Source organism: Tympanuchus pallidicinctus, unplaced genomic scaffold, assembly GCF_026119805.1.
Source record: "Tympanuchus pallidicinctus isolate F22 unplaced genomic scaffold, pur_lepc_1.0 scaffold19, whole genome shotgun sequence".
Lineage (NCBI taxonomy): Eukaryota > Metazoa > Chordata > Aves > Galliformes > Phasianidae > Tympanuchus > Tympanuchus pallidicinctus.
In genome coordinates, this window is record NW_026294710.1 from 9,997,510 (window position 1) to 10,016,571 (window position 19,062).

The 19,062-nt window shown below is 40.8% G+C and overlaps 1 protein-coding gene across 6 annotated transcripts in view; it reads left to right on the plus strand.

Annotated features, from left to right (window-relative positions):
• The window catches only part of GRM3 (glutamate metabotropic receptor 3), a 108,718-nt gene extending 91,390 nt beyond the window's left edge, over nt 1-17,328 (plus strand). For 5 of the 6 annotated variants that reach the window (XM_052681025.1, XM_052681027.1, XM_052681023.1 and 2 more), the window contains 3 exons: nt 4,295-5,361; nt 11,887-12,061; nt 16,786-17,328. In XM_052681025.1, coding sequence (XP_052536985.1) covers nt 4,295-5,361; nt 11,887-12,061; nt 16,786-16,859 — 1,316 coding nt within the window. In that variant the 3' untranslated portion in view covers nt 16,860-17,328. The remainder of the gene's footprint in view (nt 1-4,294; nt 5,362-11,886; nt 12,062-16,785) is intronic. The other variant, XM_052681028.1, reaches the window with a different exon arrangement.
• Nucleotides 17,329-19,062: the final 1,734 nt, after the last annotated feature.

Genomic DNA, 19,062 nt, shown 5'->3' on the forward strand with positions numbered 1-19,062 from the left:
TGCGCATATGCCGTGAAAGACATGGAGGCTCTGGAGAGTGTTCAGAGAACACAGCAAAGCTGAGAAGGGTCTGGAGCACGAGTCTGATGGGGAGTGGCTGAGGAAACTGGGATTGTTCAGTCTGGAGAAGGGGCTCAGGGGAGACCTTACTTCTCTCTACAACTGCCTGAAAGGAGGCTGTGGCGAGGTGGGGTCAGATTCTGCTTCCAGGTAGCAGTGATAGGATGAGAGGGAACAGCCTCAAGTTTTGCTAGGGGAGGTTCAGGTTGGATATTTGGAAGCCTTTCTTCTCAGAAAGAGTGGTGAGGCATTGGCACAGGCTGCCCAAGGTGGTAATGGAGTCAATGTCTCTGGAGGTGTTCAAGAAAGGTGTAGATGTTGCACTCAGGGACATGGTTATTGGTCATGGTGAGGGCTTGATGATTATTGGACTGGATGATCTTAGTGGTCTTTTCCAACCTTAGTGATTGCATGATTCTACGATTCTATGATTCTAAGTATTTTTCTCCTAACAGACACAATGTGTGGATTCAAATGATTTCAAAAAGGATTTCTTATACCACTGTTTAAAATAAAGCTTTTGATCAATAATTAAACTAATCTTCCTTTCAGAAACTTCCTTCTGAATACTTTCATATCACCAAGAGTTGCATAGCACTGATACAAAAAAATGATAAAGCAACTCACCTATTTCTAACTGCATATAAGAAAAAATATAATAGCTTTATACTAGTGACTTATGTGATTGTTAGAAAAGATGATCCCACTGTAAGAAGACAGAAACAAAATTACATAACTCACTACATGAAAATTGTGCTATCTGCTTATCTATTCCTGATACTAAAATAGTCATAAAGCTGCAGTCTTTCTTTTGTTATTTGAACCAAGAGGAGTTTGTCCTCCACTTTTAGATGGCACTGCTCTTGTATTTTCCTTGCTAAACTGCTGCAAGCTGGAGTGCAAATCATTGCTGGTTTAAATAATTTTTAATTACCCTTTCTTTTCCTTTTCCTTATTTTATGGAATTTCAGATAACTGTTTTGCGTATTACAGTTCACTTCATGAAGTGCAAGGAGAGGAAAAGAGTCAAAGACACAGCTCAGAGGAGATGAAGTATGCATTGTCGTTCATATAGCTATTCATATAACACAGGTAGACCTAGAGAGTCTTGTCTCTCATCTCCTGAGGGAAGAATCCAAAACAGTGCAGCCACAACTCTGAAAAAGGCCTGCCAGAAATACCTGTTTTAATGACCATATTATAGAACCAGAGAATCAGAGAATTATTAAGGTTGGAAAAGACCTCTTAGATCATTTAGTCCAACTATCCACCAACTATAACCCACTAAATCATATCCCTAAGTACTACATCTACCCTTTCCTTAAACATCTCCAGAGACAGTGACTCCACCACCGCCCTAACCAGCCTATGCCTATGCCTTACCCCTCTTTCTGAGAATAAATATTCTTCCTAATATCCAGTGTGAATATGTGTACTCACAAAACTGAAATTTAACTATGGCAAAATTCTCAGAGTTCTTTGACATGAATTTGACATTTCATCTCTGGGAAAATCATCTGCCAATAGGCAAATAATATTCTTTTTACTCTAGAAAATAATGCCTTCTTTTCTTATGATGCTGTGTACTTGGCTCTAAGCATCTTATATTCATTATTATCATTAGATCACCTTTTCCGAAAACCTGATTTTTGGGAGTGATGCTACAGAGTCTAAAGTATATTGATAAATATGTGTTAAAATGCATCAGCGATTTTGTATTTTGATCAGTATTTATATTAATTGCTGCCACCCACTGGGCTCATCTGTATGCTTTGGCTCACCATAGTATAATTTAATACATCATTGTTTGTCTAAATGACTTCATCCTCTCCATTTGAAAGGGTGCCATTTATTTTCCTCCGTCAGCAACCACTAAAATTGGATGTTTCCGACTACAAGCTGTGGTTGATTTAAAACAAATTGACAAAAACCTTTCTGTCATATTTGTAGTGTGGGAACAGCCTCGTGGAAGGAAATATACACATAAGTTTCGAGCTAACTCTATATGAGATTACCTTATTTGCCATCTGGACTTAGCTGCAAAGTCCGAGGCAAATAATTTGTTCTATGTAAATGATAAATACTCTATTAGAACTATGCTACTCATGCTACATAGAGGGAATTCTTTCCTGCAAAATGATGATATTTCTGACCCTCATTTCATTTCCACTGGGGTACTTATGTACTTGAAGTTATGCACATGACAGAAGATTAAGCCTTGCAACCAGTTTGCAAGTTGTCTTGTTTACCACTGGTCCCAGTAGACGTCACAAGTTGTCATCACACCTCAGAACTTGGCCTGTACAACACTAAAGTGAATAAATTGGATCGTCAAACTGGGCTGCTATATTAACAACTTCTACAATCTATGTAAGTGTTATGAATAATGAAATAAGACACTGGTGATGACAACACAGTACTGGAGAACTGTTAAGTGCTGCATTATGATTTCATTTTAATGCTGTTTCTGGCTGAGAGAGCTTGCGTGCCTATGTATGAGAAGGAAGAGGGAGTGAAAGGGAGCTGCTTAGTATTCTTCTTGTTGGCCTATATTTTTAATCTAGCTACTTGTTTAATTTAGAGCATGCTATGTCCAGGAGGACTGGCCATTTGGAGGGCTTACATTACCCTTAATTTCTGTGATCTCAGAGGTCTTGTTGGATGGGACTGTAGCACAACTAGATGCCAAGACTGAAGAAAAAAGGGGGAAAAAATATTCATTTCTTGTCCACACAGACTTGTAATCCTTCAAACCAAGGCTGTCTACCACTGTAATTGATGCAGGTAAGGGGGCAAAACACAGCAGAGGGCAGAGATAAGAACAGAGTCTTGGCTCAAAACCAGGATAGACTATATGTAGAACTAAATTATCTTCCTGCTTTGCCCTAAGGTAAGAAAAAGGTTGAGGAAGAAATGTGCTTTCAGGTCTAGTTCCTGCAGAGGTTCAGGTTGTGCATCAACCCTCCAAGCAGTGCTTCTGTGCCAAAATTACTGTTCCTTTTGCTGACCTTAGTGGAAGTGCTGCAATGTGCTCTGCAGGAAAAAACAAAAACAAAACAACAACAACAACAACAAAAAACAGGTGCAAGAATTTGGCCTCAGTGCTTTATAGAATAATAAATAAAATAAATCTACTGCAACAAATCTAGAGTATCTGGAAGTTGAAGTGGAAGAATATATTACATCCTTATACAATATTGCTGGTGCTCAAGCACAGCATGGGCATAGATGCAGGGGAAAAGATTTATTCCAGCAATGACAATGGAACCACTTCTGTAACCAAAGACACGGGGAATGAAATCACCTTTATTGCTCATCAATGTTAAAAAAAAAAAGGAAAAAATTTTCTTTCCGCCTTTTAAGACATTCACCTTTGATGCTATAGCAAATGACCAATAAATCACATAGCACATAGTAAATGCAATTTCCTCCCACATTTTTAATAATTCTTCATTCCCTGCATGAACCTCGGGTGGAGGGAAAACAAAAACTCTCTAGAGCTTATCATTTGGAAGTGTTACAATATTGATTTCCCACAGAAGGTCACAGATCCAGCTTGCGATTTTTTCATCTATTCCCCAAACAAGATATAAGACCAAAGCAGCACATTCTAGGAAGATCAGACCAGATTTTAAAAATGATCAAAAAATGGGAAAACTGAAGCAAAGCAGTAGGGTTTCTTAAATTCCTAAAACACAGGAAGATATTAAGAAGATATAATACGAATTGTTGAGAACCTCAGACTTACTTTATTATCATAAAAATGGATCCTCTACTCAGCTTACTTCCAGACTGTTGGACCAAACACTGATGTATGTATGGATCTGACAATTAATTTTTTCTTATTTTACAATAGTTGAATTTCGTCAAAAAACTCTGAGTTAATAGTGGAACTCTTTCTTCCCAGAAAGAATGTGAAAATTCACAATTATACACATTGTGAGAAAACAGGAAAGAATTTGTTAGTACCTGGAGTAAAAAGATAAGGATACTGGTAACACAGCTCTCCACATTTACAACTATTTCTCATTCAGTAAAGGGAAATTATTTTAGCCCTTTTGGTCTTCCACCTCTGAACAAGGCAAAAATATCTCGGACAGATACAGACATCTTGACTTACCTGTTGACACTTGAGTTGGACTGTATAAACTGTCAGAAGGCTGTTCTTCCCAAAGGGTTAATAAGGTCATCTTCTGTTCTGATAATAAAATCTCTATTTCTGTTTTTTTCACAGCTCCATTCAATCCTCCCAATGTGGCTGACAGCACAGTCAAGTTTGATGCCTATGGAGATGGGATAGGTCGTTACAATGTATTTAATTTCCAATACACTGGAGACAGATACTCCTACGTGAAGGTTGGTCACTGGGCAGAAACCCTGTCACTTGAGGTAGACTCCATCCACTGGTCGAAGAGCTCTATCCCTGTCTCCCAGTGCAGTGACCCCTGTGCTCCCAATGAGATGAAGAATATGCAACCAGGAGATGTCTGCTGTTGGATTTGTATTCCCTGTGAAACATACGAGTACCTGGCTGATGAATTTACTTGTGTAGACTGTGGGCCAGGAAAATGGCCCACGGCTGATCTGACTGGCTGCTATGACCTACCAGAAGACTACATCAAGTGGGAAGATGCTTGGGCAATAGGTCCTGTTACCATTGCATGCATGGGCTTTATTTGTACTTTTTTGGTCATTGCAGTGTTTATCAAGCACAACAATACTCCCCTAGTTAAAGCCTCTGGCCGTGAACTATGCTACATATTGCTCTTTGGGGTCTTCCTGTCTTACAGCATGACATTCTTCTTCATAGCCAAGCCTTCTCCAGCTATCTGCACCTTGCGTCGTTTGGGGCTAGGAAGTTCCTTTGCTGTCTGCTATTCTGCCCTCCTGACAAAAACAAACTGCATAGCTAGAATATTTGATGGCGTAAAGAACGGTGCTCAAAGGCCTAAGTTCATCAGCCCCAGCTCTCAGGTCTTCATATGCCTGAGTCTCATTTTGGTACAGATTGTGATGGTGTCCGTGTGGCTCATCTTGGAGGCCCCTGGCACCAGGAGGTACACTCTTCCTGAGAAGAGAGAGACTGTCATATTGAAATGCAATGTTAAAGATTCCAGTATGTTAATCTCCTTAACATATGATGTAATCCTCGTAGTCTTATGTACTGTGTATGCCTTCAAAACAAGGAAATGCCCAGAGAACTTCAACGAGGCCAAGTTTATCGGTTTCACAATGTACACAACGTGCATCATTTGGCTGGCCTTTCTCCCCATATTTTATGTGACATCCAGTGACTACAGAGTAAGTCTTTGGATATATATTTCCATAAATCATGTGCATCAATTTAAAGAACCCTGTCATCATTCACTAAAAGCTTCTCTCACTTCCTTTGTCACCTGGATCCCTCACAAACTGTTTCAATGTTAACGTCCAACTAAGCTTATTAGCTTATTTTAGTTCATTTCTAAGAAAGATGTTCTCAATTTGAACTGTGAAGGTATAGCTGAAGGTGTAAGGGATTAGTACTGTCAACCTCACTGTGATAGGGGCAAAGCACACAGATTAAGTACTAGAAGCATAGAATTATGGAATTGTTTGAGTCAGAAGACACCATTGAACATCACATAGTCCAACTCTTCTGCAATGAACAGGGACATCTACAGCTATATGTTGCTCAGAGCCCTGTTTGTTTCCAGGGACAGACAGACCATCTACAGACAATCTACATCCATGGGCAACCTGCTCCAATGCCTTATCTCCCTCACTGTAAAAGACTTTCTCCTTATATCTCTTCTAAATCTCCCCTCTTTTGTTTTGAAATAATTTCTTCTTGTCCTATCACACCAGATCCTGACAAAGAGTCTGTCCCCTTCTTTCTTACAGCCCTCCTTTAGATACTGAAAGGCCACTCTCAGATCTCCTTGCAGCCTTCTCTTCTCCAGGCTGAACAACCCCAGCTCTCTCAGCCCATCCTTGTAGAAGAGGCGTGCAATCACTTGAATCAAGCCCTCCTCTGGACGTGCTCCAACAGGTCCACATCTCTCCTATACTGATGACTCCTCATCTGGATGCAGCACTCCAGGTGAGGTTGCACCAGTACAAAGTAGAGGAGCAAGATCACCCCCTCACCCTGCTGGCCACATTTCTTCTGATGCAGCCCAGGATACAGTTGGCTTTCTGGGTTGCAACGGCACACTGCTGGTTCATGTCCAGCTTGCCATCCACCAGTCTCACCAAGTCCTTTTCAGCAGAGCTGTGCTCCATCCTTACATTCCCCAGTTTGTACTGATAGTGGATGTTGCCACAACCCAAGTGCAAGACCTTGCACTTGGATTTGTTGAGCCTTGTGATGTTTACCTGGGCCCACTGCTCAAATCTGTCTAGGTCCCCCTGGATGCCACCCCATCCCTTGGGCATGTTGACCATACCACACAGTCTGGTGTCATCTGCAAACTTAATGAGGGTGCACCCAACCCTGCTGTCAGTGTCATTGATGAAGATGTTAAAGAACATCAATCCTAGTACTGACTCCAAAGGGACGTCACTCATCAATGATCTCCATCCAGACATTTATGTATTGATGATTTCTCTCTAGATACAATCTTGCAACCAGTTACTCACATATCCACCCATCCATATCCATCCAGTCCACCCACCAAATCATACTGTCCCAATTTAGAGATAAAAATAATATGGGGTACTGTGTTAAAGACCTTACTGAAGTCCAGACAGATGATATTAGTGGCTCTTCCCCTATCTATTAATGCAGTTTTGCCATCAAAGAAGGCCACTAGGTTGTTCCGGTGGGGCCTGCCTTTGCTGAAGCCATGCTGCTTATTTTGTATCCCCTCTGCCTCTTCCACATGCTTTAGCATAGCTTCCAGGAGTTTCTGCTCCATGATCTTCCCCAGGACAGAGGTGTATTCACACTAGTACATCAGTATATGAAGCTATAGTCTTAACAACAACAACAAAATAGTAGATCATGAGCATGATCATGAGCATGCATGAGTCACAGAGTTATTTGGTAGAGGTAGGCCTTAAATTAAAAACTGAAGCAATTAGTCTCCTTTTTTTTTTTTCTTTCCAACAGATGTTATGTTTTAATATAGAACAATTTATTCTCTCTCCATTTTGTAGAAGGTAAGTATATCACTGAGCAGAAAATATTGGTCAACATTAGTAAATAACCTTAAAAATAGTAAATTGATTTAATTGTCACACAATTTTGAAAAGATTCAGATTAAATAAAATTGTATTTCTAGACCAAAGAAAATTATCTCAGAAAAAGACTGGTCTACTCAACTGGAAATCTCACAGTTATTATGATGTGAGAAGTGCTTGCTGGAGTTGGCCCTTACAGTAAATTGTACTGAATTAGTTCAACTTTCTGCCCAGAAGAAAGATAGAAGACTTAGGGTGGTATTATCAGCAGTACTATGCTTAAGATTTAGCATGGAAAACTGGACATCTAATAATACCACTTAACATGCTTCTAGTGTGACCATCCTGGACCAGTTCTCTCAGCATAGAAAAGGTACTGAAAACCTTGAGAAAACAAGAATAGATAACAAACGACACAATAGGACATGGAGAGTGACAGTAAAAGAGCTAAATATATTTAGTCTAGACAAGTGCAAACCCAAGGAGACGTGATCGCAGACTACAAATAATTTCAAGGCAACAAAAAGAAAAGAATTATTCAGTCTCAGGGGAAGTTAGAATGGCGAGTAATGGCTCAAAGCTAATGAAGGAAAAGCTTAAGGCAGGCCCTGGGGAAAAGCTCCTGACATTCAAAGTAATCAGGAAGCCATACACAAAGGAGAGTAATACTGGTTCATACTGTCACACCACAGGGCAGCACAGGCACTAATGGCCAAGAGGGACATGACTTGATTGCTCAAGTAACATTTTAAACCTCATCTCTTGAGGGCGATTTTCAGAGCAACTGTGAGCATTTAATTTGAATAAAAAGCTCCATATAAGCCAATCTGAGTCCTATTCAGTGGACAGAAAAAGATTTTGACACTTTTTTGACACTTTCATAACGTTAGCAGGTTTTTGAAAATCCCATCGTATATGTCTACAATTTTGGTGTTCTTTTGAAAAGCCTATATTTAGTTTCCATGCAGTGTCACATGAAAACCTGTGACATCAACTTGTGCCATCCTCATGTATTCCAACACTGGTGGCATCACTAATGACCTATCTTAGAAACATAAAGTAGCAGTAAAAAAAAAAAGTGTTGATCAGCTTGAGATTTTATTATTAGGGACTAATTTCTAGGATTCTCCCTCCTGAAAAAAAAAAAAAGGAGGGAAGGAAGGAAGGAAGGAAGGAAGGAAGGAAGGAAGGAAGGAAGGAAGGAAGGAAGGAAGGAAGGAAGGAAGGAAGGAAGGAAGGAAGGAAGGAAGGAAGGAAGGAAGGAAGGAAGGAAGGAAGGAAGGAAGGAAGGAAGGAAGGAAGGAAGGAAGGAAGGAAGGAAGGAAGGAAGGAAGGAAGGAAGGAAGGAAGGAAGGAAGGAAGGAAGGAAGGAAGGAAGGAAGGAAGGAAGGAAGGAAGGAAGGAAGGAAGGAAGGAAGGAAGGAAGGAAGGAAGGAAGGAAGGAAGGAAGGAAGGAAGGAAGGAAGGAAGGAAGGAAGGAAGGAAGGAAGGAAGGAAGGAAGGAAGGAAGGAAGGAAGGAAGGAAGGAAGGAAGGAAGGAAGGAAGGAAGGAAGGAAGGAAGGAAGGAAGGAAGGAAGGCCCACATTTTTCCATAGGCTCCAGTGTCTGTGGATTGTCTAACTCAACTTTGCTTAAGGCAGTATTACCCTTGTAGCAGACTGCTCAAGACTGTGTCCTGTGGGGTGTTGAATATTTCAAAGGGTGAAGACTCCACAATCTCTCTGGGGAATCTGTGCCAGTGTGACTATCTTCATGGTTTTCTTATATATAAACAATGCCCTGTTTATCATTTTCTGCCAGTGTCCTGTCACTGGGCTCTAGTGGGAAGGGTCTGGCTCCCTCTTTCTTTCTCCCATCATGAGGTACATATACACCTGATATCCATTTTGGCCTTTTTTTCTCTGCCCTGAGCAACCCAGAATCTCCTCATATGACAGTTCCTCCAGACCTTTCATCATCTTTACGGCCTTTGCATAGATTCATAGAATCATTAAGGTTGGAAAGAGCACTAGCATCATCATCTCCAAACATCAAACCATCACCACCATGTCCACTAAATCATGTCACTCAGTGTGACATCTATCTTCTACTCGAACATCCTCAGGGACAGTGACTCCAGCACCACCTTGGGCAGCCTGTTTCAATACTTCAACACTCTTCCTTAGTACAAAGTCTTCCTAATATACAACTTGAACCTCCCCTGGCACAACTTGATCCCATTCCTTCTCGTCCTATCAATAGTTACATGGGAGAGGAGATTGATCCCCACTTTGCCACAATCACCCTTTGGGTGACTGTAGAGAGCTCTAAGGTCTCCCTTGAGTCTCATCTTCTTCAGACTGAACAGTCCCAGTTCCCTCAGTCACTCCCAGTAAGACTTCTGCTTCACTGCCCTTCTTTAGTCACACTCCAGGACCTCAGTATCTTTCTCTTAGTGAGGAGCACAAAACTGAAAGATTATCTAAAATGAATATGAACAAGTAGTCCAGATAATCTTCAGTTCACCTTTATTGTACATTTCTCTCATTCTTACTTCATCAGCTTGTCAATGACGAAGTTATGAGAGGCAGTGTCAAATATCAGCTACTCACACATGATCCACAATGCCATTTATTTCTTCCTGGAAGACAATCAGGTTGGGGAAGTAGATTCCTAGAAGTCACAGCCTCCTAACAGCAATCCTTTTCCCAGCAGCAGCAGGGCAACCTGATGTTCCTCTGAGACTCCCCTTGAGTCCTCTAGCAATCCAAAAACTAGTTCCCAGATAGTCTAGATCTTGAAGCAGAGCCCAGAAACTGCTGTGTTTGGTAGCTGTATCTCTTAATTGCACTGTCAAATATTTAAAGGAGAGCTTCTGGATAATACAGACTTCTCTGATACTGTTAATTTTCACACAGAGGTCCACACTGATTTCAAATAGGAGTTCTCTAGAATCAAAGATAAAATGAAACCTGTTGTGACTAAATAAGCACAGACAAATTCACAGCAGCTCTAATACCTAGCACATTTAAGGAATTTTTTTTTTTCTTCACTTGATCACCTCAAGAAATGCAGGTAACATGGGAAAAGTCTGGGTGTTAAACTGGTCATAGTGATGTCAAGTGTCAAAAGTTGTTGCATCCACCTTTGGTAAAGAGTGATTACCAGTTATATGGTCACCTTAATTATTCTTACAGTTGACAAAGCACGTGGCACTCTGAGGATATGTAAAGAGACAAAGTCCATTCCTTATTCCGATTTTCATTTTGCAATAACTATTTCTGACAAGGAGATGTGAGAAGCATTTCCATGGTAGAAGGCTGATCTCCAAGGACTGCAGGAGTGCATCTAAGGCAAAACGAGTCATGGATGTATGATCATTTAAATTAAGTAGTAGAGTTTAAGGCACTTTAATTCAACATCTTAATTAAGGAACCTGCTTGGAAGAAAATAAACTGAAAATGAGCCAGTAAACTGGTGCCTAATTACATGAGTGAACTAAGAGAAAGATAGATTGACAGCAAAGCTGCACTAACAAATTGCCCAAGGCAATGAATCCAAAATCCTGTACTTCCAAACAATTTATTTCTCAGTCCTTCTATCTCAAAGTCAGGGCACTTTTCAGGGTCAATCTGACAAATGTCACCAGCTGCTGTGTTTACTCAAAATAACAGCTATGCCTCTGCACGAGATTGCTAAAGTTCTCTGATTAGAGTTGAAGCTGGAGGCTAAACTTGTTTTCACATGGAAGCTTTAAGGCATTAATTGCAATGTAAAGCACACTACACACAGCCTGGTTTCCACTGTAGCCAGCTTTGCTCAGCTGCTGCATTACAGAGGACTTCCTGACCAATTTAGGAATCAAGTATATGAGGGGTGAGAGAAACAGAGCATTCTCATTCCTGTGTTAAGCAGAGAGAGATCATACTCAGTCAAATACCCCTTGACAACACCCTGATATGGCAGAAGGATGGGATGCCATCCAGAGGGACCTTGACAAAATCAAAAGGTGAACCAATATAAAACCAATGAGGTTTAATGAGGCCAAGTTCAAGGTTGCACCTGGATCGGGACAATTCCAAGACTGGGAGAATAATCTCTTGGGAGCAGTCCCGTTGAGAAGGGCTTAGGGATCCTGGTAGATGAAAAACTTAACATGAGCCAGCAGTGTGTTTTTGCAGACAAGAAGGCAAACAGTATTCTGGACTGCATCAAAACAGAGGTGGCCAACAGGGAGAGGGAGGGGATTGTCCCTCTCTTCTCTGCCCTTACGAGGCTCCGTCTGGAGTACTGCATCCAGGTCAGAGGGCCCCAGCTCAGGAAAGGTGTGGAGCTTTTGGAGAAGATCTAGAGGAGGGCCACAGAAATGATCAGAGCAGCATGATCTCATGCTTGACCATGGCAGGGGGGTTGGAACTAGGTTATCTTTGAGGTCCCTTCCAACCCAAGCCATTCTGTGATTCTACAGTTCTGTGATATGCAGAGAAACAGAGTGTACCACCAACATAACACACCTTTCATACAACCATACAACAAGGTAGGAATGAGACAGATGTTCAAGCCCACTAGCATCAGTGCAGCCCAGGATTGTGGTTCCTACTGTTATATTATGATGCTTCTGACATTCTGAATTTCAGAGATTCCATACAAAAACACAGCACTTTGCACCTGCTCTCTTCCAGGTGCAGACCACCACTATGTGCATCTCCGTGAGTCTGAGCGGCTTCGTGGTGCTGGGCTGCCTCTTCGCACCCAAGGTGCACATCATCCTCTTCCAACCCCAGAAGAACGTGGTCACTCACAGACTCCATCTCAACAGGTTCAGTGTCAGTGGAACTGGGACCACATACTCCCAGTGTAAGTAGCAAAACTGCTGCCTTGTTATAAGGGCGTGGGGATGCAGTTTATTTGGATAAATAAAGGCAAAGCTGGTTTTTTTTAACCAGCAAAAAAAAAGCCCTTTTGTAGGCTGGGCTGATATGGAAGCATCACATCGTTTGTGACTAGAGGAAAAAACTCATTCTCCTCCCATGGGAATGAGGTCAGAGCCTGCTCTGGAGCTCATTTAAGCCAGCAGAAAGCTTGCAGCAGGCTCCAGCTTGTTCAGCACAAAGCAAGGAGGACCCTCCACTTGCTGTCACTCTGACAGCAGTGCAGCAACAGATTGCTGTGGAGTACTCCTGTCAAACAGACACACTGGCAGGACCTGGGCCAAAATGCGGCTCTATCTCATTGCCAGTTATAAAGAAAAAGCTCAGTTCTACAGCAAACACACAGAGAGAATGCTATAAACCATTTCTGTATGCAGAGTGTGAGCAATACTCTTTGAAAGCAGGAACGACACAGTGCTGTGTGGCAAGCACAGCTCACTTGCTCTGCCTTCTCTGCATTGTCATTCTCTTCATCCCAAGCAGAATCACATCTGTGATTTTGTTAGATGGCTGCTGCTCATTTTCTGGGTGAGGTGCTCAAAGATTTTTTGGGGGATTAAAAGGGAAAAAAAAAAAAGGTCACCTGTAGTGTTTTGTTTGTCAAGCTTAACTAAGCAACGACGGGAACACACAGCACCTTGTTCACAAAGCTCTGCCAACAGAGTCTAACCTGGAAGCTAATTGAAATACAAGCTACAGGTAGAGAAAGACAACGAATACAAAAGAGAGGAAAAGGGAGCTGCAGAGCACACTCCAGAAATCAAAACTGTTTGCTATTTTGGAACACTTAGATGAAGAGAGATAAGATGACCCTAAGTGTCCAAAGTGCAGAGCACTCTCAAAGGGGCTGGGTTTCCAAAATCTGTGGTTTCTCTATAACTTTTAGAAGCTTCGCCCTTTGACAAAATGGTAAGTCTCATGATTTTTTTGTCCCTTATGAATTTTGTAAAGGTAATCTTTCCTTTTATTTATTTATTTTTTTAATTGCTTCTTACTATTAAATCAGCTAACACAGAAACCATTTTGATTCATGGATACTTCTGTACAGGACTGATTTTTTTTTATTATAATGGCTGGATGATAAATACATTGTGGGTGTGTGCCTGTATGCAACTGAAAGACATCCTCAGTGCATACCTTTCGATCAAAAGTCTACCTCTTCAAATTTAGGAATGTCTTTAAGGAGTTAAGGGAAACAAAAATCAAGCCTTACAAACATCTTGCTACTTTGTAGTTTAGAAGGGTGGCCTCAGTCATTTACTTTTCCTGCTTACACCAAACTGAATATGCTCATCTTTGGGATCTTTTTGGACTGCAATGAGATGCAGAAAGGACACAGAAGAAAGAGTAAAAGTCCCATGCAGTACAATGGAACAAAAGCATTGTTTCTTTTTACGAAGATTATTTTAGAAAAATAACACCGAGAGCTCACTGTCAATCACAGCAAAACCTTCCTCCTCACCCTTCCATTTGTTTGTAAATGATTTAAATACATTCTCTTTTTTTTAAACTGCTACAAGCCCACTTCTATCTGCACCCACTTTATCATGTGGTACATTCCCTCAATGGCTGCAAGACAGGGAGAGAATATCAATAACCATACTGCATCTATTAAAAAAAAGAAAAGAAATCTAAAATATTCCTTTCACCAGTCCCAGAGCTGTCAGCTTGGTTTTCTTTTTGTGCCGATAGTGTTTTCGCCAGTCATGAAAACTGGCCAAGCACTGAGAGAAAAACAAAAATATCTCACAACCACTCTTGGAGATTATTAATTGTAAGATCTAAATGTGTATCACAATGACATGGAGGGAGGGTTGATCTAGTGAGTCATATAATCATCAGTGTAGTCAAATTTAGAGCTAATTAAACCAAATGCAGTTACCTGAATCCAGCTCCACGTCTTGCTGCAAACTGCAGAATGCAGTAGAAGTGAATGCTGCTGAGTGAGGGAACATGATTTAAAAGTACCAAGCTTTGATCACAGAACAGCTGAAGTTTGGACTATAGGAGAATACAGATCAGAGCTTCAAAGCTGAAGAGAAGCAGGATATATGTCTACCTTGGTAGACGACATTCTTGTTTCCATACTTATTTGTTTGGGTCTAAAAATTCACCTTTGGCAGATTGCTGCTTCACCTGTTGAGATGTTTGTCCCATTTTCGTGGGGTGTGCTCTATGGGCATGGCAGAGATGTTCTCATAAGGCAGGAGATCAGCACTTATACAGCTTCCCAGATTGCTCAGGGCTGATTTAAGCACCTGCATGACTTGGGCTGAGCTTTTATTCTCTTCTAGCTTATTTTTACAGAATGTCATTCTCTCAAGTGCTGTCCACATGGAGTGCTGCACACAGACATGAGCTCCTCCAGGTGTCCTCTATTGGGGTCAGAAAAAGAACTGTTTACAGCCAAGCTGGTTAATTTTCTCTCTCAGTACTTTTTTTTTGCCCAGCCCTAACTCCAAACTATGGCTTTTATACATCATTAACTCACATCTGTCTTCCTGTGAGCATGAGTAGAGAAAGTTTTTCACACAAGTTTGAGTCTGCCTGCCTATGCAGGTGTGCATGGCGAAATGGAGCTGAGGTGTCTCTAGGAGGTCCAGCAGCCTTTCAGGCTGCTGCTTTATGACACAGAGAAACTCAGAGCTGTCCAGTGCCAGTGCAGAGCATTGCTCAGCTTTGTAGGGGGAAGTCAAAGCTTTTGTTCTGAGAGTACTGAGAGCTGGATTCTCAGTGTGAACACTGCCTCCCGGCACTACAAGACAAGTAATTGCTGAGGAGGGAGCCTGGGAACCCCAAAGGCAAAGCCATTCACTCCTCAGCTACCACCAGATTCCTCTTGTCCAACTCTCTGGCATCCTCCTGATCCAGTCGTATTCAAGCTATTCATACCCTTCAGTGGGTTGGACTTCAAAGAACCCCAGATGCTGAAAATGTTCTGGGTGTGTGATTCTCACGAAAGCAAAATGCCCGTAGCCATACTGCAGAAGAACAAGGATTCAAAACAAGTCTCCCAAGCAGTACTGATTTTTCTATTTGCTAACAGTAAGTGGTAATACAAAAACTGATAATAAAACCTTCAGATCAATGTACTGCCAGAATATTAACCAGCTGAAAACTGAATGTAGAACCTGACAGTTAATCTTCATAAAATCATAGACTTGAAGCCTTTCCACTTTAAAATATCAGATTTCAGCATGTATATTGGTTGTGAAAGATGAAACTCCATCTACCTAACTCATAGCAATAGTTCACTTTAGATTCTTCTGCATTACCCCTTCCTGGGGTAGCAGGTTAATCCAGGTGTGCCTCTATATTCATCTTGTTAAAATAGCTGTATTTTCCAGATGAGATATTTAATGAGCTAATGAAAAAAAAAAAAAAAAAAAGAAAGCAAATAGTAACTGATCTGAAGAAATAATGATCAATTTTGAACATGATGCTGAGAGTATTTAGAGACCAGTTTGCAACAGGGACTGCAGCCAGCACCAGTTTTGGAAGGCTGAGCATGCCCTTGTCAGCTGCATAAATTGCTTTTTACAGTGGATGATTGGGTTTACCAAGTCATTGCTTGCTGTGTGTTTTCTTTGATGAAGGCATCACATTTCTCTGGGTCACTGTTATCATTAACCTAATGTGTCTTTCAAAAAAGCTGCTTTATGGTGCTGTAAGCAGAGATGTCACGGAGTATTGGAAAACACATTGTTGATGCTCAGTGGATAATTTTTACAAAGATGGATAAACTAGCTTGCTTTTAAATTAAAAACCACAAGGCTTTGGCAGAATGGTAATATCTCTTACAGTGAAAACACAAACACATTTAGAAGCAAACTGTGATACTCAGATTCAATTGTCGTATCATTGAAGCAATGAAAACTTGTTGAATAAAATATTAGGCAATGCAGATAAGGGTAACAGAATCTGCACCTACCTACTGAATCCTGGTCCAGAGCTCCCAGAAATCCAGGGGATTATGGCCAGGAAATAATCTGGGATTGGGTGACAGATAATTTTGCTTTAAAATTCAGTTATTTAAATGTTTCATCATTCTGTCCAATATACACATCATTTCTTATTTTTTTTTCATTAAAAATCAGATTAGCAAACAGTCCTAAGAGGTAGATTATCACCTGGATTTAAAATTGTATATGTTTTATTTCAGGAATGGCTATTCCAAATACTTGGAAGCTTGTGGGATCAGACCTTACAATTTTCTGCCAATTATGAATGAAAAACCCAAAGGTTCACTTTTTACCCCACAAAGGCATCTTTGTTCCACTCCAGCTACGTTGGCTCACGCTACCTTGCAAAATGCTATTATGTGAGGCCCAATGGTCCAAAATCCTCCCCAAAATGCATTTTATTCAGGCACTTCATAGACACGCTTACTCATCCCAACCCCTCATAACACTCAGCAAATAGAAATCAGGTTCCTCCAGGAGGTCTCAGCCTCAGATCTGCAATGACTTGTAGAGGTGCTAGCACTCCTCCACCAGCTCCACTGCTGGTGTCACCTGTCCTCACTTTTCCATAGGGCATCTTGGTTAAATTGGGTGACATGGTTGAGATCATCCAAATTCTAATCCTGTGTGTTGCTGTGACTTTCTGTCCCTCGTGACATCAATTGATATTCCCCTCTTTCTCTTTCAGCATCTGCCAGTATGTATGTACCAACGGTCTGCAATGGAAGGGAAGTCCTGGACTCCACCACCTCATCTCTGTGATTGTGACATGCGGTTCAGTTCTTGAGTTTTTAGACTGTTAGGCAACATTTTGCACATGTTGTGCACTTCGGAAAACACCAGAAAACAAAAGAAAACAAAAGAAAACTAGTACCTTTTTTTAGAAACAGTGTAATAAATTATTTTTGAGGATTGTACAGTATATAGTGACGTTCTGGAACTTTTTAGACTGATTTTAGCCCTTCTGTTGTTAATGGTCATAAGGGACATGTAAATACCCATGGTTCACAATGTGCATAGTCCTAAAGTAAGGGAATGATTTGTTGCAAGCACAGTTGCAATGTTAGGTGACTTCTTTCCTACGATATTTTTTGTAGTTCCTTGTTGTAATTAACTTAGACTGCATTTCTATGTTGTATATTACAGTTACCTTACATGTAACAGACTGGTTTTCTCAGCACAAAACAGCAGTATTAATGTAAAGGCACCAATAATAAAAAGATAAAAGTTTTCCAGCATGGTTTCATTTTTGTTTGTTCCTCCCTCAAGGTCATTATATCTTTGATAGTTTTTCCTTTAACACCAGGGCAGGTATAAAGGGTAAAAAGCCTGCATGAATAGTTTGTGTATGTTCACACATACACATGTATGGGAGTGTACCTATGTTACAAAATCCATGTCACAAAACAGGTGATTCTGATGAATGCTTTATCAGGGCCAAGTATAAATTCCCTCTCACTGAAAAAAATAGGCATGTTATTAAAGCATTTCAAGTGCTTCTCTTGTTAATAAAATGCAGGATAATTTTCAAATGTGAAAAAGTCTAATTGCATCTCAATGAGACATTAGCAACAAAACTTTGATCACAGGTTCACCCATTTGGCATGATTTAAACCTGCCATGTGCACTGTAGACTGGTAGCCTATAAAAAGCTAAGACATTTTAGATTGTGTTGGCAAAGAGATAGAAGAAGATGTGTCAGAAAATTAGCCCAGACTGTTTTATACCTCCAGCCAAAACAAAGCTGGTTCCCTATCACCAGTGCTGTAAGAGGAATTGGAGCACCACAGAGACACAGAAGCTAAAAACATAACAAAAGAGCAATCCAGGAGACATTTACACCTGTCTCTGGGGTGACCTTTGCATTCAAATCAAACAATTCAATACACACATAGCAGCTACTCTGACCACTGCAAAATACCTGATTTTATAACTGCTCTCTGAGAGCCACCCTCAGTCAGTTGGAACAATCTGAAATGGTCAATTTTTCCAGTCCAATAAGACATTAAGGAAACAAATACACCTTTGATTAATGCGCCTGGGCATATTTACCTAAGGGCTTGTTCCCGTTGATCTCATTCCTGCTGAGGTCAATAGCAAAACTGACTTCAAAGGCAACACCACTGAGGCTTGAAAGGCAGATACTAGAGATATGTGCTGTTAGATGCAGAAGTTCTCTCAAGGCCAATCTCAGATGCTTTTACACACTTCTGGAAAGGCGCAGGTTGTTAGGGCTGAACTGGTGAAGAAAGCAGTTGTTTTGAATGCAAAAATGAAAGAGATTCTTAAAATCCCTGCCCGTAGGTAGATTAATTTATTTTTTTATTTCAGATCCATGTGTTCACCACTGAAGATCTTTTGATGTCTACACACCTTCAGGTTCTGCATCATTGAGCTGGTCAGTACCCAAATCTCTGTGACTTGCCCAGAACAGACACTGCACAGCCCACAGAGTCAGCTTCTTTCTCTCCACAAGCTCCAAAGTGCCAAGTGCTTCAGGCTTGGTTCCTACATGACACATACGTGACACAGGGGTCATGGTTTGGCACACTGGCTTTCTCAATCAAGACCCCTTAAAGCATCTCCGATTGGGCGGTGATGTTCATGCGACTTTTGTAAGCTCTTTTGTGTGCTAAGAAACTGTTTATAGTATGCCAAAAGGTCAGAGTATCTGACTGTAATATTAATGTAATGTAATCAACATTATCTTTATGAATATCTTAAAAATGCCCAAGCCAGAGAGAATTTCTAATCAATTTGTATGGAAAGCAACAAGCAGAGTCAGATCTGCATCATCTAACATTCACTATCTGCAATATAGAGCTGTGTATGAGATAGTCTACCTCCACTCCCTTTGTATTTGGTGGAGAGTCCCCTGATTTATCTTGGACTGCTACTTAAGACTGAGATAAATATCCCTAAGCAAGATAAATATCCCTGAACAAGCTTTCTCAGATCACAAAGT